Consider the following 22,316-nt stretch of genomic DNA (forward strand, 5'->3'; position numbering starts at 1 on the left):
TATATATATATATATATATCTGTCAAATAACTCCATGTAAGCCCAGTGATATATCATTTCTGAAGAAAACAAATATTACATAGAATATGCAAGTAGTAAATCTTATTCAAAGCTTATTCAAAATAAATCATATTTATTTTATCATAAAAGTCACAAAATTTATGATATATACATGGAGTAAAGTGTCAAAATAATTTCCAACTATTTATATCACAGAATATAGGGAAGTGTCAAAAGACTTCTAATAGTATGTAAATAGTAGTGGGCTATTTTTACACTTTACTCCATATATATGAACATAATTATTTGTGGAGATTTGCGGAGGGAACAGGGCTGCTATGCCCGTTATCAACTGGGGACTGCGGCAAAATACCTCCTCTCCGAAAGTCATTCTCCTCTGTAGGACCTGCAGTTCAATTCAGAGATACCATTAATTCTTCGCTGTTTGCTCTATTTCTAAGTTCATAATCTTTTTTGTAAATGAGTTTTGTTTTCTGGGGTTATTAATATAATTTTAAATTGTTTCAGTATGATAGCTTGCAAATTCATATATATATATATATTCTTAACAGAAAGATGATGTTGTGATACCTACAGCTGCTGTCTGATGGAAAAAAAAAGGCCTTAATTTTCATTTTCCCCCATTAAAATTGATGTAATTATATTCAATCAACAACAAATTACTTGATTATTTTCTTATTTTCTTCATTTCTAATCAAAATGAAACTTTTGGTGTGAAATAAGTACATGCATAAGGATTGGGTGCTGTGTAGCAATCAACATTTAACTATGGTTAACACTAAGGTTAGATAAGTGGAAGAAGAAGCTCTCACCATGGTTTAGGGACTCATGCAGAAGCCTTGCGTCTGTGCTCAAAGACATGAAGAGAATGGAAGCAGAGAAGAAGAAGAAGAAGAGAATGCTCTTGCTCTTTGAAGTCATCTTCTGCTTCCTTTACTTTTTGGTGCTCTTCTTTCATTTAGTTTTCAGCAAAACTTCTAAATTTATAGAGTAGTTGCAAACATTATATATTAACTGGACCAACTTTAATTATTATTTTATTTTATATTTTTTTATTCTGAGATGATGTCATTCTGATTATTATTAGATTTTTGACCGTGTCTTGTTCATATATTATGTATATATCACACAATTCATATCTATTTATATATCTAACACTAAACTTTGCTCCTTCACATTGTCTCCCACTATATATGTAATATTACAGGTCGATTTAGTCAAATTGTGGAAAAACGCGTTAACAATGGGAATAGTCTACGGTCTTTGATACATCATCATAACACTGATGTCATTCATTCATTTAATATAACCTTATTATTGTTAATACTAATAAGTTTATGTTTGCAATAATAGAGTTAAAAATTAGGAAGATTTACATACATACCACTAAACTCTAATGTATTTACATATTAACACATGAACTTTCATTTTTTACGTATATGCCGCCTTATGAATGAATGAGAAAGTAGGTTTACACTTCGTTCTTGCATGGTTATCATAACATTATCATAATAAAGTGCATCCTCAATATGGTTAACATTAAATGAAATCTAACTTGCATAATTTAGTGTTAAGTCTAACATTTTGTAACAAGTGTCAAAATATCTTAATCTTAATAGCATTACTCAGGATTAAGAATGATAAGCAAAACAAATAAATACAGTATATAAAGTGTAAAGTATTTTGCAAAAATGCTAAAGCTTTTTATATTTTGTCATCATCGATGCCAACATAGAAGAGAGATGAAAGATAATCTCTTCAATATTGCACAGTGTTGAGCTCAAATTTGTTCGTGAATCACACTAAAAGAATAGAGCGTAAAAGTATAACCAAGAGAGAGAGAGAGAGAATATATATATATAATCCTAGTCACATATATGTTCAACACCTGCAATCTTAATACAAAATGTAGTACTACTATATCCATAAGATCTCAAATGAATGTAATATCATACAAAAATAGACAATTAATAAAATTGTAATAAACATAACAACCAATCTCAGTCACTCATCAAGTACAAGAGCACATACAAAAGAAATATAAATAGAAATTAGCGTCTGAATGAATCAACAATAATCAGTAATGCCAAAAGAAAAATAACTACTCGTCGGCCTCATCATCCCGCTCCTTCTCCTCCGCTATCAGTTGCGTGTCATGCCAGTGTACCTCAATTTTGCTTCATTAGTACATCATTTAAATCATATTTACATAGGTGATCCATTTAAATTCTCAGTTGAATCATTAAATCTTGAATATATTCTTTTTCGTGCTCATAGTCTGATCTGATTTTCACAACCATCACTATCACAGCTTCACGTTTTTAAACTTACTACAATTTTTAGGAGCATTCAAGATTTTAGGAGGGCCAAGACTCGAAAACATTAAATTAAAGGGACGATTTGGCAAATGATTCCTATTTCCTATTAAATTAGAAGTAAGGTGCCAAAGTTGGCATAGTTGACATTGTTATTTTAAATTCTTCAACTCCTATTACTAAGACATACTCTTTTTATTATTCCCTTAATTCTATCTTCAACATTATTGACATGCTCTATTCACATGTACATACACATAAAAATTAATGTATACTTTTATATTCCTCCCCTTTAATAGTCATAAAAAAGCTTTATAAATTTAAATATATATTTCTATGTATTTGCATATCTAACAACTACACTTCAGTTTCTTTCTAGATATGTCCCAATTTACTTATGCATGAAAAAGCTGTATTTCACATTTCTAAAGTAAGAATAGCGATATTTATGTAAGAAGTTTGGCTGGTATATCTATAATTGTAAAAGGAAAAGTTTTGGGTTAGAAATGTAAATATATAGGAATTTTGTGATATGTATGTAAATGCCCCTTAAATTTATTTTAGTCTATTTTTCAATACTTTATTAAGATTTCCAAGCAATGCATGGATGTAAATACATATAAATTTTCTACTTTGAGGAGGGGCCAAGACTCCAAAACATTGAACCAAAGGGTGGTAGACTTGACTATGATTCCTATCCCTTAGTAACTTATAATTAATGGGTCAAATTTAGTGTAGTTGACTTGGTCATACTGAACCCTTCAACTCCTATCTTTAAAACCTACTCTTTTCATTATTCCCTTAATTCTATCTTCAACATTACTGACACATCTTTCACCATGTACATACAAACTGAGACATCTTTCACCACGTACATACACTGAAATGCTACTCTAAATAAAGCGTGAAAATCAATTTAAGTGAACAGAAGCACACAAAACAAGAAAATACAGACATTGCGAGATTTAACATGAAAAACCCTTAGAACAGACAAAAATCATGAAACCACAACACAGTAAAAAATCCACCATGAATAAAAATGAGGAGAATTGTACAAATTACACCAGACTCAAGCCTTTCCACACTACATGACACTTTCGAACGCTCTTCTCTCCTTCGAGCAAGAGAAAACTCAAAATCTACATTCCCTCCCTTTGAGAAAGATGACAGAATTAGTAAGAACTTCCTAAAATTGCTTATGTGAATCGAGGTGGCATTGTGACACTCTCAGGCGCGCTATATCAGGAGTGTTGTGGTGTCGCGCTTTCTAGTTTTGAATATGAACTGAGCGCTACTAGTCTCGACACCGAAGCACTTAATCTGAGCCAAGGCCAAGACTCAAAACTATTGAATCAAAGGGCGAAAAATTTGACCAAGATTCCTAATTCCTATTAAATTATAAACAATGGTCAAGTCTAGCATAGGTTACAATGTTATTTTGAACTCTTCAACTCCTATCTCTAAGACCTACTCTTTTTATTATTCACTTAATCCTATCTTTAGCATTAATAACACATCTTTTAACATATACTTATGCATAAAACTAATGTACTATTTTATATTTCTTTCCTTTTAAAGTAAGAAACAAGCTTTTTTAAATTTAAACATATAATTTTCTAAGAGCTTGCTAGAAGGAAGAACAACTTAGACCTAGTCAAAAAATAACCATTATAAAGAAAAATTTTTTTAATAAAATAAGATATTAAACTTAGTCTATATAAATTTCATAGCTTTGTTGGAAACTAAAAGTTAGAAGAACACAAAGTAGAAGAAGCTGAAAATGATTTCAAAGAGTAGAAGCATGCACTTCTTCTTCTTCTTCGTCTTCTTCTTTTTTTTCGCTTCCATTCTGCTCATTTCTTTCGGCGCAACTGCAAGGCCTTTACACGAGACATCGTCGTCTGGTGAGAACTCTTTTATTTCTCTAGTGCTCATGGCATAATTTTGAACGAACCAACCAATGTATTTGATGAAAATGAAAAATATGGGTTGGAGTATTATCATGAACTTTGATGTTTAAGTGAGAATTTGTTAAATAGATGAAAGATTGTGCTAGATTTGTAAATAGCAATGTTCCAGTTGGTATGTATGTAAACCATTTACGTGTAGATGGGTGTACTCTAGATGTACTCAGAGTGTGCTCGGGGTGCATACGAATGACCGCACATAATATTTTTCTAATTATTTGCATGTCATACAAGTCTTATTTATTTACATGTCACACCAAAACAATTTCATAGCTTTGTTGGAAACTAAAAGTTAGAAGAACACAAAGTAGAAGAAGCTGAAAATGATTTCAAAGAGTAGAAGCATGCACTTCTTCTTCTTCTTCGTCTTCTTCTTTTTTTTCGCTTCCATTCTGCTCATTTCTTTCGGCGCAACTGCAAGGCCTTTACACGAGACATCGTCGTCTGGTGAGAACTCTTTTATTTCTCTAGTGCTCATGGCATAATTTTGAACGAACCAACCAATGTATTTGATGAAAATGAAAAATATGGGTTGGAGTATTATCATGAACTTTGATGTTTAAGTGAGAATTTGTTAAATAGATGAAAGATTGTGCTAGATTTGTAAATAGCAATGTTCCAGTTGGTATGTATGTAAACCATTTACGTGTAGATGGGTGTACTCTAGATGTACTCAGAGTGTACTCGGGGTGTACATCCCTACTCTGCACATACGAATGACCGCACATAATATTTTCCTAATTATTTGCATGTCATACAATTCTTATTTATTTACATGTCACACCAAAACTTTTTTTATTTACAGGCATGACCCTCAAAATGTGCTTGCAGGTTTTATGGTGAAGCGAGGCCCTCTGAAGTCAAATATTTTGCCAGATTCTCCCGTTGATAACAGACATATAGGGCCAATTCACTAAAATCACATAGGTAATGCAGCTTTTTTACATACAGACCCCTCAATTATTATGCATTTACATCTTAAACACCCAAACTTCAAATTTTACATCAATACCACCTTAAATATGCAAAGTATATTTCACTTTTTAAAGGCTAAAATGATGGTATTTTTAAATATAAAAAGGAAAAGTTCAGATGTTAGATTTGTCAATACATAGGAATTAAGTGGTATATATGTAATTAAAAGCCCCAAAAATATAACTTTCTAAAGTATAATATGAAATTATTTGTTCATAATTCTGGCCCAAATTTATATCAGCCACTTAAAACTGCCAGAATTACATCTAATAAAACTGTTGTATATGTAAATACAAAGAAATTGAGTGGCACGTATGCAAATAATTTTTTTCTTTTATTTTTTTAATGTTGGCAAAATTAAAAAAAATAGAAATAAAGTTTAAAATGCATCATTAATTAACTGTTTGTATCTCTTAATCAAATTGCAGGTAATATGATCCGAGTATGGCTGCTTGAGAAGTCATGTTCTTTACTATGAGGACTTGGCTGTTTCTTTGAGATGCATCTAATTAATTGAGTGTTTAGTTAAGAAACATTTGTGTATTATAAAGCCTTTGGGAATTGCCAATGTATTTTCATTTGTATTTTTTTCTTAATTTTGAAATAAAAAGTAATTGGATTCTTGAGAAATATACCAACATTCTTTGATAAGCATATTATATACATATATATTAAAAAAATGGAAATTTGCATATGTACCAAACAATTCTTATGGATTACATATGTAACATTTTTGTGATGATAGCTACAACATTGTTGATGATGGTTGTAGCACAATCCTGATTGAAGGCATGTGGTTACGGCTTATTTTTACTAGCAATGATTATGTCATAGGACTTATTGAAAGTTATTTTTCAGACGAAAAGTATGAGATGTGAAGATATGATGTAGGCCTCATGAGAGACAGTCGTGTCACAACAAGCATCATTGTTGTGTTGTATGCCTAGAAGAAGATACACACACGCCTAAACGCACATATACCACATATACAAGGTCTTGAACTGAAAATGTCTTCATTGAAAGATAAAGCTCTCAACCACAAGGCCAATATGACTTTCATGTCTAGAAGAAGATAGTTATTAGGTAAGAAATGTTACAACGCACATTATGGTTATGAGAGATTTATGACAGGAACAATGTTATAAACTATAGTTTAAAGAAGACGACAAAAACTAACATTGGGTTGGTAATGCAAGTCTAGATGTGAGCATGAGCACAACCCAAGTATTGCTATTGTGTAGGCCAATATGACTTTCATGTCTAGAAGAAGATAGTTATTAGGTAAGAAATGTTACAACGCACATTATGGTTATGAGAGATTTATGACACGAACAATGCTATAAACTATAGTTTAAAGAAGACGACAACGACTAAGATTGGATTGGTGATACAAGTCTAGATGTGACCATGAGCACAACCCAACTATTGCTATCGTGTAGATACTAAAGAGAAACAAACATAGTCTAAATCATGGTTATTGTAGCGAAAGTAAATTTGTACCATATAGCTTGAAGGGGACAATTGCATCACATGTGATATTTTAGTTTTAAGTTTGGATGTGTTGATGATTATGATACAAGTGAGATTAATCAATAATTTCTTTTTAAAAATACGGCTTCCTATAGGATTTTCTTAATGATCTTAGCACCTTCCTGCATGACATGTAGTACACCTTGATAATGACTATAGCATTTATCTAAACATTTAGGTTCTTCCAAGAATATAAGCTTCTAAACCTCAATGATGGAAATTATTACATGCATCAGTTACACGTCCGAATAACGGTTCTGATGGGTCGCCCCGGGATACCACCTCCGAACCTTCATTTGAACGTGTTGTCAGCCGCACGTAATAATTTTCCCTTGATGATAGTCTAAATCATATTTTAAAGATATGAACCTCTTTGGCCTTCAAATCTCACATTGATGATACAGATATTTTCTGTAAAAACATTTGGCGCCATAATTGGATGCTTTTTACAATATATATATATATATATATATATATATCATTAGGTTTTCTAATTTCATAATTAAGAATAAAACAACATAAATAATGAAGAAATTTGAAATAGAGCATATTATTTACATGCATAATCCTATGACCAAAATAAATAAAATTGCTCTTCAAGGAAATAAAATTCTAAAAACACTTACTAATGACAATATATCAAAATATAAGAGTTAATAATAAGGAAAATCTCACGGGCTACAAGGAATATATAATTACAATAATCTGCATGTTTTCCATTTTCCAGAAAAGACCATCACAATTTCAATATTTTCATTTTTTTTCATCTATTAAACTACATGCACTATTGGTATAAAAAGGATGAACCAAAGCTAGTTTTTACTTATTACCGGCTTTGGAGTAGGTATCACGAAGAGTAACGACCCTATTAAACACAAGCTTCTCTGTCGTTGAGTCTGTATCCACAGCAAAATAGCCTGAAACAAAATATTGATAATAATAAGAGGGAATTCTATACATACTACAATGCTTATATATTTACATATCTAACAGCTAAATTTTCATATTTACATATACACCGCTCAAATCTTTGACATCAGATCAAAAATTACCACCATCACAAACATTTAAAAAGTAAAATTGCACATTTTCATGCAGAAGTTTTAGATAGCAAAACATTATAAATGTAAATATCAGATTTGAAGAGTTAAATATGTAATAATTTCCGTATAATAAATGAATTTGTGAAAAAAAGTGAACATTAATTCTATACATTATAAGGGTAAAAAGGTTGCTTGATTTGTAAATAGTATTATTATTATTTAGAAGAATTTTTATTTTCCTTTATAGTATTTTGCTCTACATCATCTCTCTTAACCACAAAATGGTCTATTTTTATGCCCACCTTATAATTTCTATGTCAATCCTCTTACTACAACTAGCCAATGAAATATATCTAGTTCTTTCAATTTTAAAATTTCCAATGTTGCTCTCTTAAAATTCAATATTTGAAAATAATCAATTCCTCACATTTTAAGTTTGATCCATCTATTTTAACATTTTATAACTCAAACTTTGAAAGCAACTAAATGTTCCTTTTTTTTCTGTGTATGGTTTGCTTACAATTCAAAATATTCATGGTGGCTACGGTTTTAGAGTGATTAATGAAGAAGCTACAGCTATATTAGGTTTTGCTTTAACGTGTGATTTTGTTATTGCTAATAATTTATTCAAAAAAAATATGAGCATATTATTACTTATAAGAATGTATCAAATAAAATACAAATTGATTATTTTCTTATGAGAAGAAGAGATTGTCAAGAATGAAAGTTATATGGGCATTCCAAGTGACAATTTAGATCCTCAACATGAATTATTAGTTCTAGATTTTAAGATGAAGAATGTAAAACAAAAAAAAAAATACCATGAACCATTGTCATATAATTAGATTGAGACACTGAGAAAAATATATGTGAGATTAAGTAACAAAGATTATTAAACAAGTTATAATCTAACATGGGTGGGTGAGTTGTTTTGATAAACTTCTCAATAAAGTTTCTGAAAATATGATTGATTTTAGTAATTTTAATATTGTTAATAATAATAATAAATATTTCATTTTTACCGTTGCATTAGTAAAAATAAAATTGAGGAAGCTTTAAAGAAAATCAATGGTGGAAAGTCTATAGGACCGGATGATATTCCAATAGAAGTGTGGAAATATTTCAGAGATTTGAGAGTTTCTTGGCTTAATAAACTATATAACATTATTTTAAAAGCTAAAAAGATGTCTAAGGAGTGGAGGAAGAGTATTTTGGTCCCTATTTTTAAGAATAAAGGGGATGCACAAAAGTGTGCAAATTATAAAAAAATTAAGCTGATATGTCATACTTTAAAATTATAGGAAAGAGTAATTGAACATAGGTTAAGATGTATTATAAAGATTTCTCATACTCAGTTTGGATTTATGTCGGACTGGTCTACCATGAAAGCTACACATTTATTGAGAGGTTTGATGGAGAGGTACAGAGAGAATAAGGAGAATGTACATATCATTTTTATTGATTTAGAAAAAGCTTACGATAATGTTCAAAGAGATATCCTTTGGAGAGTTCTAGAGAAGAAAAGTGTTGAAATGACTTATATTCAAGTCATTAAAGTAATGTAAATAGAGTTGTTACTTGTGTTCGAATAGAAGGAGGATTGACAAAATATTTTCCCATTTAAGTTGGATTACATTAGGGATCGACTTTAAGCCCGTATCTTTTTGCTTCAGTATGGATGCTTTTACTGTACATTTACAGGAGGATATTACTTGGTGTATGCTTTTCGTTGTTGATATCCTTCAAGTGGATAAGACTAGAGAAAGAGCTAAGAAAAACTTAAATTATGGATTTCTATGATGGAGTCTAAAGGCCTTCATTTGAGTATAACTAAAACTGAATACATGGAATGTAATTTTAGTAGTAGTAGCTCTAGTGACGGAGTTGTAATTATGGGTGATCAAATTATTAAAAGATGTGAACGCTTTAGATATCTCGGGTCTATTGTTCAAAGTGATAGTGACATGAAGGGGATTTTATTAATAGAATTCAAGTTGGTTGGTTCAAGTGGAGAAATGCTTTGGGCCTCTTGTGTGATAGAAAAACACACCGCTTAGACTGAAAGGAAAAATCTATAAGATAGTGATGAGACTTGTAATGTTCTATGGCACAAAATGTTGGCCTTTAAAAGAGAAGCATAAAATTAAGTTAAGTGTTGCTGAGATGAGATTGCTTAGGTAAATGAGTGGCTTCAAATGAGAATGCTTAGAGACAAAATGCAAAATAAATATATAAGATAGTATTGGTATCGCTCTTGTGGCGGAAAAAATTAGAGTTGGTCACATTAAACATCAACCATCTGATGATCCGGTTAGGAGAGTAGATGTTTAAGATTCGACTTATGTTAAGAAAGAAACAAATAGATCAAGAAAGAATTGGGCATATTGTATAAAAAATGATCTTAATTTATTAGAATTAAGTGAAAATAAGGCATTCAATAGGATGCAATGGAGAAAAAAAATTCATGTAGTCGACCCAACTTAGTGGGATAAAGGCTTGTTGTTGTTGTTGTTGTATGCTTTCCTCACACTAATTATCTTTCTCTTGTTATTTCATATTGACAATAAATCCTCTCAAATCACATCAAACAAAAGAGTTGATCGCATTTATATTCAATAACATAATAACATTTAACCTTTCTTCTTTCAGTATGCACTATTAAAGTTCATCCATTTCTTTCTAAAACTAGTTTTTCAAACTCCTTCCTACTCTATTATTAGAATGAGTACTAAAAACAAGTATAATCTCTCCACCAATATTAACATAGCAATTATTGGATCATCATAATTATTCATTTTAACATTTTATCTATCAATTTTATTTACATGGGATCTTAAAGTTTATAAACAAGTTAAATTAATTCCCAAACTCTTCTAAAAGACTGACCAAATTCTCCTCTGGGAATAAAGTGATCCTCTGCAAAGAATTAAGGGACCATTTTGACACCACTCTTACCAACTAATTCAAATCATTAGCCTTCACTATGCAATAGAATACAAGTTTTCCTCTTTGTTTTCTCTTTTTTCATTTATTTTCTTGAAAATTTACAATGTGTGCGCTTCATATATTTGTTATATCCATTAATCTTTATCTTTACATTTAAAATTCTCAAGTTTTAAGTACTAAAGCTAATAATTGACGTTGACTCATTAAATAATCATTCATATTACCATCACAATATGAATTAAGTTGTGATGCATCACTAGCGAATAATTGTCCTTACCCAACTCATCACAAAAATCAACTTTAAGTGCGACGTAAGTCACCCACAAATTATATTTTAGATAACCTTTGCACACTTCTCATCATATTCATTATATTATGAAACAAACTAAAAAAAAATATAAAAGTATAATACAATTCATCTTAGAATTATAAATATTAAATGTCAAGCAAGTATAAACCCCCTCAACCACCCTCACATGATCTTTAGCCAAGGACAATAGCATGAACCAAAGAACTTATTTCTAATGATCGGACATGTTAAACGTCGAAAGTCTGATGATCTGATTGGAAGAGTAGATGTTTTAGATTCGATTTATGTTAAAAAAGATAGAGTTAAGGGTCGGTTTGGGGCAGCTGCAACTTATTAAATAATCTGCTGATAAGTTGATTAAAAATAATCTGTTGATAAGCTAGGTGTGGTGGCTATTACAAATTTTTTATTTTTAGAAAAGTCATATCGCAGTCAGAGAAAGTTGTCATCGCACTGTCACCGCACCTAGATAGGTGTGGTGTGAAAATGTTATTTTCGGTGTTTTCAAAACGCATAAGCTGTCAAAACGCAGTTTACCCAAACAGAACAGGTGCGTTTTTAAAACACCACCACACCAAATAAGCTTCCCCAAAAGGGCCCTTAGACCCAAAAAGATATGGGCATGTTGTATAGAAAATGACACTCAATAGAACACAATGGAGCAAAAAGATTCAAGTAGCCGACCCCACTTAGTGAAATAAAAACTTGTTATTGTTGTAATGATCGGACACGTTGAGAAATCATTAGTGCTTCAAATCTCTTAATTAATTTTTTTAAAGAAAATGTTGTTTTCAAAGTTTTATCTTTTCTCTATAAGATGCTCAATATCAAAGGAGTAATTTTTATAAAATATTTATAGAGGTTAGGGATTACCAAGCCGCTCAAACTGAAATTTGTCTCCCACTACAGCACTAGCAAGAGAGGGCACAGCATATGCTTCTGATATCACCTCCTTGGAAGCTGGATTCAAATCATCAAGCCAGTTTTCCAATTCAGCTGGATTCTGAAAAATAAATAAATAAATAATTAATTAATTAAAATATATATAAATAAAATTTTGAAAAAAACATCTGCTGGATTTTGATAAGCAAAAATGAATTAAAACAAGCAACAGCATTGAATATGGATATTAGAATTTTGGAAATTTTACATACATACCACACATTTCTTATGTATTTACATATCTAACACTCAAAGTTTGATAGATACATTTAGGAAAATTTACATACTTACCACACAATTCTTATGTATTTACATATCTAACACCCAAAGCTTAAAATTTACATTTATAACACCTTGATGTTATAAACCTATGCATGAAAATGTGTATTTCACTTTTAAAAAGATAGTGATGGTGGTATTTTTTATGTGATGTTAAATATTTAAGTGGTATGCATGTAACTATGAATGTTTAAGTGTTAGATCGGTATGCATGTAAGTGTAAATAAAAAGTACTGTGGAATGTATGTAAATGTTCCTTACATTTATAACATGTTGGTATCATAAACTTATGTATGAAAAGGTGTATTTCACTTTTAAAAGGTAGAGATGGTAATTTTCATGTAATGTTCAAAATTTGAGTGATACAAGTAAATATGCAAGTTTAGGTGTTAGATATGTAAATACATAAGAATTGTGTGGTATAAATGTAAATTCCCCAAGAATTTTATAATAAAAACAATAGAATACTCACCTCAGAAAGGAATAACTTATCAAATATCCTTACTTCCACTTTGAGTGGTTCAACTCCCGGATTAGGCTGAGCTACCCAATGAAGAACACCCTGAAAAAAATTAATAGGTGAAAATACTGAATTTTTATCTAAAAATCATCCTCTTCCTAAAAAAACTAAAAAAAAATCAGTAAAATCTGAACCTTTGGTTTATTTTTCTTAAGTGGATCATACTCAGCTCTGATCTCCACAATAGATTCAGAATCTTTACCATATATTACTTCTGTGCATTTTATGGGGAAAGCATATCTGCTCATTTTCAAGGAAAATAATCATGGTTAAGATTAAGATTTCTATCACTTTTATCAGGATAGTGCATAAAAATTTCATATAACTTGCCTTAACAAAACAGTTTTTCCAGGAGCGAACCCATAGTAATCTTTTGAGTCCTTGAGACGAAAATCCGTTCTTTCGATGTAAACTACGTTAGTGAAAGGAACCTATGGAGATTTAAATAAATTAGTATAAACATCAAATCATGCAATTCATTGGTGCTTGCTTTCTTGAGGCAATTAAAGTTAAATATGGAGGGAAACAAAAAAGACTACAACCTTACTGAATTATAAAACTAATACAAGCATAAATGCGTCCATATGGCTATGCATAATCGGGAAAATAGAAAAGCAAGAAAAATATATAAATAAAAAATAACCAAAACAGTGAGAAAAAATTAAATAATGAATAATATAGATTTTTAGAATTAATAATTCAGCCTACGTGATTTAGATATGCTGATTTTGAAAATATGACACTTAATAGGATGCAATGGAGAAAAGGGATTTATGTAACTGACCCCACTAAGTGGGATAAAGGCTTGTAGTTGTTGTTGTTGTTGATTTAGATACAAGTAGTGTTCGGGTCTGACCCGAAATCGACCCATTCTGAAACTTGAATGCTATATTAATGTAAGACATCCTAAAGTTTCACTAATGTAAACTAATATAAGATAAAATATAAAAACACTAAAAAAAAAGGCAGTTCATAGGGCACAAACACTAAACTTTAGTTAAAAATAGAGACTTTTTAAAAACAACAAACACATTCATTACACTCAAAACAATAATAATCAAATGTCTCCAAAATATGAATTTACTTTAAAAAAAAAGAAAAACTAAAAGCCAAACATAACATTCTACAAGAATCAAGTTTCACACCACAAAAGTGAAATTGTGCGTGTATCACACCGGATAATACATCAACCATTCACAAACATCAATCACTAAACTATATACATTATTCTTTTTTTCTCCCTAGATATATATAAAAGTCGCTCAATCATAGATCCCAAATATGAATCCAATGGCACACAAGAAATGAGAGAATTTGAAATTTTATTAAACAATTGAATGAACATTACTTGCCGACCCCACGTAGTGGGATTAAGGCTTTGTTGTTGTTGTTGTTGTAATTGAATGAACATTACATATATATATATATAACAAAAAACCCATAATAAAAATTAATCATAATCCATCCCATGAATAGAAAGGTGGAGGAAGAAATAGGGCATATGTATTAAGCTAAGGAAACAGGATTGGACTATTAAGAGAACAAGTTAGAAGATAGAGAGCTTTGGAAAGTACTACATCGGTGCTGAATTTTCATTGTGATATAAGCATATATGTGCGCCTACATATAGAAAAAGGAAGAGAACAATAAAATAATAATAACATTAAAAAAAGAATATCCTCAATAATTAAGTAAAATAATAAAAGTAGAAGATACCTACTACTATGAATAATTTTGGCATGTGATAAATTAGATATAATGTTACAACAATCAAAGGAAAAAACAAGAATCATTTGTGATTCAAATGAATGTTCAAAACCGAATCAAGCAACAAAATAGAAACAACTGTCCCAAATTTAGAACACTTTCCAAGGATGCAAATTTTAGTACACCAATGCTTGACCAAATCCCAAGAAAGTAATATAATGTCGAAGTGTAAAAGAAAGGATTGTCTAAAAGATCACAATACAAAATGAAACTGAAAATTAAAAAGATTCACAATTGCCTTGGTTGCCGCAAATATGTGAGAAATGTGAAAACAAACTAAGGGGCTATTCGAGGTCACTATTTTCTTTTTAACTTTTTTTATCATTTGTTTATTTAGTTTATGTTTTTAGTTGAAATAAAACATATTTTGTATTTAGTTTATGTTTTTAGTTGAAATAAAACATATTTTGCATGTTACAGGAAGTTCAGTTATTTTAAAGAAACTCAAAACAGCTTTAAAATGTTTTGAGTATTTTTAAAAACAAGTTAATTCGTTTAAAAAAAAATAAAAACAAGCAAAAAAATGCACAAAAAAATATTTTTAAAATAAAAGCAAACACAAAACAAAAAACAAAAAATAAAAATGATCTGAGAATGTGTATCAGCAATAGTTTAAATATGTAATTTTTGCACTATTGGAAACATTGCTAGAGGACCCAGGCAAAGCAGTAATAACCCTGAAAAAATTTTGAAGAAAAAGGAATGATGATAGCATATTTTACAGATCGACATAAAAATGACACTCTGAATAGCATGGAAAATTAGAAAAGTAAGCCAGAGTATATCAAACGTATTTTTATGAAATTAATCGACATCTCGATTAATCAATGATTCCATGGAAGGTAAACATTGGGATGTGCTATGCATTAAAATTCATATAAAAATTGGAAACAAGTAAGAAACAAATTCAATATGATTTAAAACAAAAATATATTCTATTAAATATTCAAGCATTAGAAGTTCATTCAGGGCTAGCCTAAATAAGCAGGTACCTTGTAGAAGGAGGATGCATCATCTGAAGCAGCATCAGGCCACATCTTTGCATCAAGGCTCATTTGTGATTCAGAATCAAGATTTGTGATAACAATCTGAAGAGAAGGTCAAATAAGCTGAATAAAAAGTAATAATTTTCCCAAAAAAACAGAAAGAACAAAGGGGCATTTGCATACATACCACCCAGTTATTATGTATTTATAAATCAAACACCTGAGCTTTAATTTTTACAATTATACCACCTAAATCTCTCATATCACATCAAAAATACCAGTACTTTTAACTTCTAAAAAGTGAAATGCATCTTTTCATGCATAGGGAAGGTGCATGTATGTAAAGATTAAAAATTAGATATTATATATGTAAATACATAAGAATTGAGTGGTATGAGTGTAAATATTCCAAAATAAAACCCAATACCTTAAGAGGATTCAAGACTACCATTGCTCGTGGTGCAGTTCTGTTAAGCTCTTCTCTAATGTGATATTCGAGACGATCATGACGTATCATGCTATTGTCACTGTACAACAAGATTTAGCAACAATGTCAAAAAAAACCCTTGCAAAATAGATGTAAAAGAGTTAACCCTACAGCATACCCGATTGGCCTGCCATCTTCATCACTTTGTATTTGTCAATAGGGAAACTTACATATGCAGCACGCAATTCTTAGTTATTTATACATCTCCACCTAAACTTTCATATTTACATAGAACTTTCATGCTTTAAACCTATGCATGGAAAGGTGTATTTCATTTTTAAAAATGATGATAGTGCTATTTTTTATGTGATATTAAAGATTGAGTGATGTGTGTCTAAATATGAAAGTTAAGGTGTGAGATATGTAAATACATAAGAACTGTAAACTATGTATGTAAATGTACCTTGTTTCTATGGTAAGAAATTGTACTTTCAAGTTTAAGAAATCAGTATCCAAAAATGTAAGAATTGAAATTCCGATTGAACTGCTATGACTTATTGAGCAAAAATAGAATTAGATTACATACATAGCAAAGCTAGAAGATCTTTCAAAGCATGGTATAAAATTATTGAATATGAAATTTTCCGATTGATCATACCAAGGAATAGAACGTATTGACTGAGGGTGAAAAAGATAAAAAGAGAGATGGAGAGAGAACAACAAGACTAGCCCGGTAGTGGTGAAAAGGGGGTGTTTCCGGGCTCCGCAACCCATTTTACACCATTAAATACTTCGGGTTACAAGAGAGGGAGAGAAGGAAGCCTGAAGACTTGAAGGCCTAGAGAGGGGTTTTTATGCAGATACTGCATCACTATTATAAAGGATAGGAGGATCGTACATAGAAATTAAATTCTTACCCTTACTTGAGAGGGGGTTGCATAGGGAATTTTAGTCTTTTGGTACGTTCGAGCTTGTCGCTTGATAGCCCTTCGATTGTTTGGTAGCCCTCACATCGGTTGTTTGGAGAAGGTGGTCGGTCATTGGAGGATGATGGTCGACTGGTCGGTCGGTCGGTCATTGGACGATGTTGGTCGACTAGTCGATCGGTCGGCTACGAGAGGATGGTGGTTTGTCGGCCACTAGAGAATGAAGGTTGGTCGGTAGGCTGGCCATTGGAAGTTGGTGGTCGATCGGTCGGCCATTGGAGGTTGGTGGTCGGTTGGCCGACCACTTTAGGTTGGCGCTTGGTCGGCTGGCCATTTTAGGTTGGCGCTTGGTGGCCGATTGGTCGACCATAGGAGGAGGTGATCGGTCGGTCAACTATCGCTTCTGAGTTTTTATGTCGATGATCCTTCCTTTGTCATATTCCTCCCCTAATCGTCGAACAACTTCAAAATCAGCAGAGCACTTTTTTGTTATACATATTAAGTTTCCCAATTCTCTTTCGTTTTTGGAGACAATAACTGCAATAAAAATATGAGAATTTTTAAGGGAAAAAAATGTGATTACATGAACCAAAGATGATACTTTGATACTTCTTGTTTGTGCGTCTCAGCGCTCTTTCCGGCGTCTTATGTATTGTCTTCTTGGCTCTAAACTTTTTTTCCCTTCGAATAGACACTTTGGTCGGCCTTGTTGATTGGTTGGTCCGGTCTGACTGTCGCTTTATCTGTCACTTAGACGACAATTTTGTTTTATTTGTTTTTCGGATACTTTTCCAAGCATATTTTTCTTCTTAATCGGTTGTGGTTTTTTTCTGTCGGTGTTGCCGAATAACTTCGATTAAACATTTGAATGTTGTCCTATGACTTTTAAAAAAATTCAAGGGATTGTATCGATCAGATGACTTCTGTCATTATCGATTTTGTGAAAATATTGCCATGCTCAAGTATTACACTTCCTATATTTCGTTAGCTCAGCTAAGTCGTCACCTTCGAACTTGCCGCACTTTTCACTAAAGTCTTAGGCGGATCTTGTCGTTGCCTTCGCCGAGGTAATCGTTGAGACTCACGCCTTATTGCGCTACCCTTCGCAAAGTTTTGTTGTTGATGAGTAGGGATGAACCGCCAGTGCTCAACCTGCCTTGCATTTAGAAGTGATGGGCCATTTTTATAATGCTTGGGTGTTGTGGGTCGGCTTTTATGCCAATCAGACAGCTTGTTACATTGTCAGATTTTCATTTTTAGAATTTTAATTAAGATTTTTTTTGTATAATTATGATCAATCGAACTTACCAGTCGTTGTCGGTTTTTATCACTTGAATCAACTCTTGTTCATAGGAGTTCCCAGAGTCTCATCGGATCCAAGTGATTTCTTCACATGAAAATCCCAAGTTTTTCGAGTGTTCAACGGGCTCAAGTGAACTATTTCTGGACTCGTTAGCGTCCCTGAGTATTACTGGCTGAAACTTGATGGCTCTCGGCTTGCCCATTTTGCGATCCATCGGACATGGGAGATCTTTGTGTTCCTTCAGAGTGTCATTCACCATGTCCCCTTAGGTTTGTTGTTGTGTGAATCCATCATGCATGAAATGTTTTTGTTTAGGCGTTTTTTCCCCTTGGTGTGCTCCTCTTCTTGTTGATGGCATGATCCACGCTCAACGCACCTTTCAGAATGTTGAATCTGAAATTGTCTGGTAGATCACACCCAAGGAAAAGAGCATCTAGACCGAGGGAGAAAAAGAAAGAGAGATGGACAGTGAACAACAAGACTTGCCTTATAGGGGTGAAAATGGGTGTTCTCGGGCTCTGCAACCCATTTTATATCATTAAATACGTTAGGTTACAAGAGGGGGAGAAGGGAGCCTGAAGACGTAGAGGTCCAAAAAACCTAAACCATAAATGAAAATGAAGTAGTTAATGGCGGGGGGGATGATTTTTTTTTTTTTGTGTTTTTTTTTTCCGTTAAATCTCTTCAAGGCCGACGGAGCACTTTTTTGCAATACAATATACGCACCACATACTTCTTATAAATTATGAGGCACCACATACTTCAAGGCCGACGGAGCACTATTTACAAGCGCAACATAATCTTCAACATCACATAAAAAAATACCACAAACACTGATTTTTTGAAGTGAAATATATTTTTCTCATGTATAGGTTTATGACACCAAAATATTATAAGTTTAAATATCAAACTGTAGGCATAAGATATGTAAATGCATAAGAATTATGGGATCATATGTAAATTTCCCTTATACAAATTATGTAAGGTTTACATCTTGTTTTAATGCCACAAAACTGAGGGTGATATCCAGTAAATATTATTTCTCAAAAAACAAAAAACTGAAAATATGTAATAATAATTAAAATGTGTGATTTGTTCACCAAAAATTAATAATAAATTAAACAAAATGTTATTAATATCATCAAATTATGGGCATTCCAAAAGCCTATGAATAAACAAAACTATGTCGTAATCAAAAAGTAGATAAAATCGAAACGAAAAAATTGAAATAACCTTCTTGTAATTCCAATTCCACGAATAAAGGAATTTATAGCAGTCGAAGAAACTCCTCGCCGTCGCAACCCGGCTAGAGTCATTAGACGAGGATCGTCCCATCCATCGACCCACTTTTCCGTGACCAAACGATTCAACTGAGATTTGATTAACCGAGCAATAAGCATTCGAAGAAGCCTTCCAAACAAAATCAATAAAAAAAAAATCAAAATTTATCGTGTAAATACCTTACGCTTAGACATCACTGTATTCGAAATGTTTAACCGCGAATATTCCCAGACATGTGGTTGGTAGATATCCAATGCCATAAGTAACCAATAATACGAAGGACGACGAATCTCAAATTCAAGCGTGCAGAGCTTCATAGAACAAGCAGAAACTGTTAGACTGGAAGAAGATAGGAGCATTTACATATGTAACAACAAATTCATATGTATTTACAGATCTAACACCTAAGTTTTGCTTTTTACATTTATACCGCCCAAAGATTTTATATCATGTCAATAATACCACCATTTTAACTTTCAAAAAGTGAAATACACATTTTCATACATGGGTAAGGTGGTATGTAAGTAAAAAATTGAATTTTAGGTGTTAAATATGTAAATACATAAGAACTAAGTGGTATATATGTAAATCGTCCAAGGGCCATTTACATACATAAAACCCGATTCATACGTGTTTACATATCTAACACAAAAAATTTACTTTTCGTATTTATACCACCCAAATGTTTCATATCAAACAAAAAATAATACCATGTTAACTTTTAAAAAGTGAAATACACCTATTCATGCATAGGTTAGGTGGCACGTATGTAAAAATTGATGTTCAGCTGGTACATATGTAAATATGTAAATCTTCCTATAATGTACGCATTCAGGCACAGAATGCTGCGCATTAGAACAGACTATGCAAGAACACTTACAGAATGTGTAATGTTCTCAAGAGAGTCCACTATGCAGTGAGTATAATCATAACTAGGATAGATACACCACTTGTCACCAGCATGTGGATGAGGAATGAACTGAATTTCATCACAAAAAAATAAAATATTAACAAAAATGGGATAGAAAAATTAGCTAGTTAAACTTTGGGTAGAAAAATTACCTTTATTCGGTATGCTATTAGATCATACATATTCTTATTTTCACTCTGCATGTCTTGTTTCATTCGAAGAGTTGCCTTTCCCTCCTCGATCAAACCCCTTCTCATGTCATCAAAAAGTTTTAATGATTCGGAAATAGGCCGATCCCTCCAAGGACTGTTTAATTTCTTCTCCCTAAACTCCTTAACCTCTTCCGGGGTCTGAACAACAGAAGAAAACATGCCAAGAAAAGTGTCAAAATAATATCGCGACTCTTTGCAAGGTGTCGTTTTAGTCCCGAAGTTTATAAAAGCACTAACTCATCCTCATACTCATTTAATATAGGCTGACATAGTCCTCATAAAGTTTTATTTTAGCCCCAGTTTAAAGAGTTTGAAGACTAAATTGACAGTTTTATATACTTTGGCACTAAAATTGCCTCATAGAAACAAGCAAGGGACTGTTTTGACATTTTGCGCTCATAATACGCCTATCCTTCATTGAGGGGTTTCTTATGCATTCATTATTGATCAGATTGAACCATAATTACACAAACCTGGTGATCAACATATGCTAGACCTTTCTTTATGAGCACAACGGCAAGATCATATAGTTCTTGAAAGTAATCACTGGAATATGTGACCTGATAAAATGCGAAAAAGTGAGTTCTCCCCGAACCAGAATCAATAATGGTTTCAAACAATATCAAGCAGTAAACCTTGAATGGCTGCCAGCCCATCCACTGAACTATTTCCTGGATATGGTCAATATATTCCTTCTTTTCAGCTTCAGGATTGGTATCATCAAACCTGCAACAAAAAAATTATTATGAAATAATAACAAGCGGTACTTAGTCAGCAACAATAAGATTTTTCCTTAATAACAGAAAAGATAAGTGTCAAAATAGTCCTCTGACTCTTTGCAGTAGATCATTTTAGCCCCAAAGTATCTGGAAGTGGTAATTTAATCTCCGGACTCTTTTAATATGGCTCCAATTTAAAAAGGTTTGAGGACTAATTTTACATTTTTATAGAATATGGGACTAAAATGGCCCCATGTAAAGAGTTGGGACAATTTTGCATTACTCCAAAAAAATTGGCTAGCATAGTTAAAATAAACAAAAGGACTGCAGCTAAAACTTGTATTATGATTTTTAGTTTGCATAAATTGTTCTACTCGTTGAATTAACACGACTGAATCAACAAATTAAAATCATTTCAACAGAACTGGATTCTAAAGCTATTATATGAGAAAGAGTATAAAGTAACAGATTGTTTGGCGCCTCAAGTTGTCATCATTTTATGGCATTGTGTGTGACCATTGTTAACGTATTTAGAAGTGTTGTTCAAGTTAGTAATGGAACAAGTTTGAGTGCTTTTAAAATTTAAAGGCTAAATGAACCAAGCTTGAATATAACCCCAGTTTATTTACATTCACGAATAAGCTTGTTTATTACCAACAATTAATTTGTTAAATGCTTGATATTAAACTCAATAATAACATACATATTATTAATTTAAATTATAATAGAATTTATGAAGTTCTAAAGTAGAGCACAAGAATTATAATAGAACTACGATATACAATTAAAAACCCTATGTAAGAAATTAATAAGTACAGCATAATATTGATCAAATGATAAGATCAAAATGTAAGAATATGTGTAACGCTTACCGCAAATAACACAACCCATTTCTCTCTGCAGCTAAACCAAAGTTAATAAACATGGCCTGTAATAA

At 31.9% G+C, this 22,316-nt stretch overlaps 1 protein-coding gene across 1 annotated transcript in view; it reads right to left on the reverse strand.

Moving 5' to 3' along the window:
- Window positions 1-7,502: 7,502 nt before the first annotated feature.
- LOC110019260 (glutamine--tRNA ligase) overlaps window positions 7,503-22,316 on the reverse strand; it is a 36,113-nt gene continuing 21,299 nt past the window's right edge. The window contains exons 11-24 of the mRNA XM_020716872.1: window positions 22,252-22,307; window positions 21,296-21,386; window positions 21,134-21,220; window positions 20,601-20,798; window positions 20,419-20,517; window positions 19,718-19,849; window positions 19,491-19,627; window positions 16,029-16,128; window positions 15,608-15,703; window positions 13,179-13,279; window positions 12,983-13,088; window positions 12,801-12,890; window positions 11,981-12,110; window positions 7,503-7,725 (exon numbers count right to left, since the gene is read on the reverse strand). Of these exons, the coding sequence (XP_020572531.1) occupies window positions 7,628-7,725; window positions 11,981-12,110; window positions 12,801-12,890; window positions 12,983-13,088; window positions 13,179-13,279; window positions 15,608-15,703; window positions 16,029-16,128; window positions 19,491-19,627; window positions 19,718-19,849; window positions 20,419-20,517; window positions 20,601-20,798; window positions 21,134-21,220; window positions 21,296-21,386; window positions 22,252-22,307 (1,521 nt within the window). The 3' untranslated portion in view covers window positions 7,503-7,627. The remainder of the gene's footprint in view (window positions 7,726-11,980; window positions 12,111-12,800; window positions 12,891-12,982; window positions 13,089-13,178; window positions 13,280-15,607; window positions 15,704-16,028; window positions 16,129-19,490; window positions 19,628-19,717; window positions 19,850-20,418; window positions 20,518-20,600; window positions 20,799-21,133; window positions 21,221-21,295; window positions 21,387-22,251; window positions 22,308-22,316) is intronic.

This window comes from Phalaenopsis equestris, unplaced genomic scaffold, assembly GCF_001263595.1.
Source record: "Phalaenopsis equestris unplaced genomic scaffold, ASM126359v1 Scaffold000054, whole genome shotgun sequence".
In the NCBI taxonomy this organism is placed as follows: domain Eukaryota; kingdom Viridiplantae; phylum Streptophyta; class Magnoliopsida; order Asparagales; family Orchidaceae; genus Phalaenopsis; species Phalaenopsis equestris.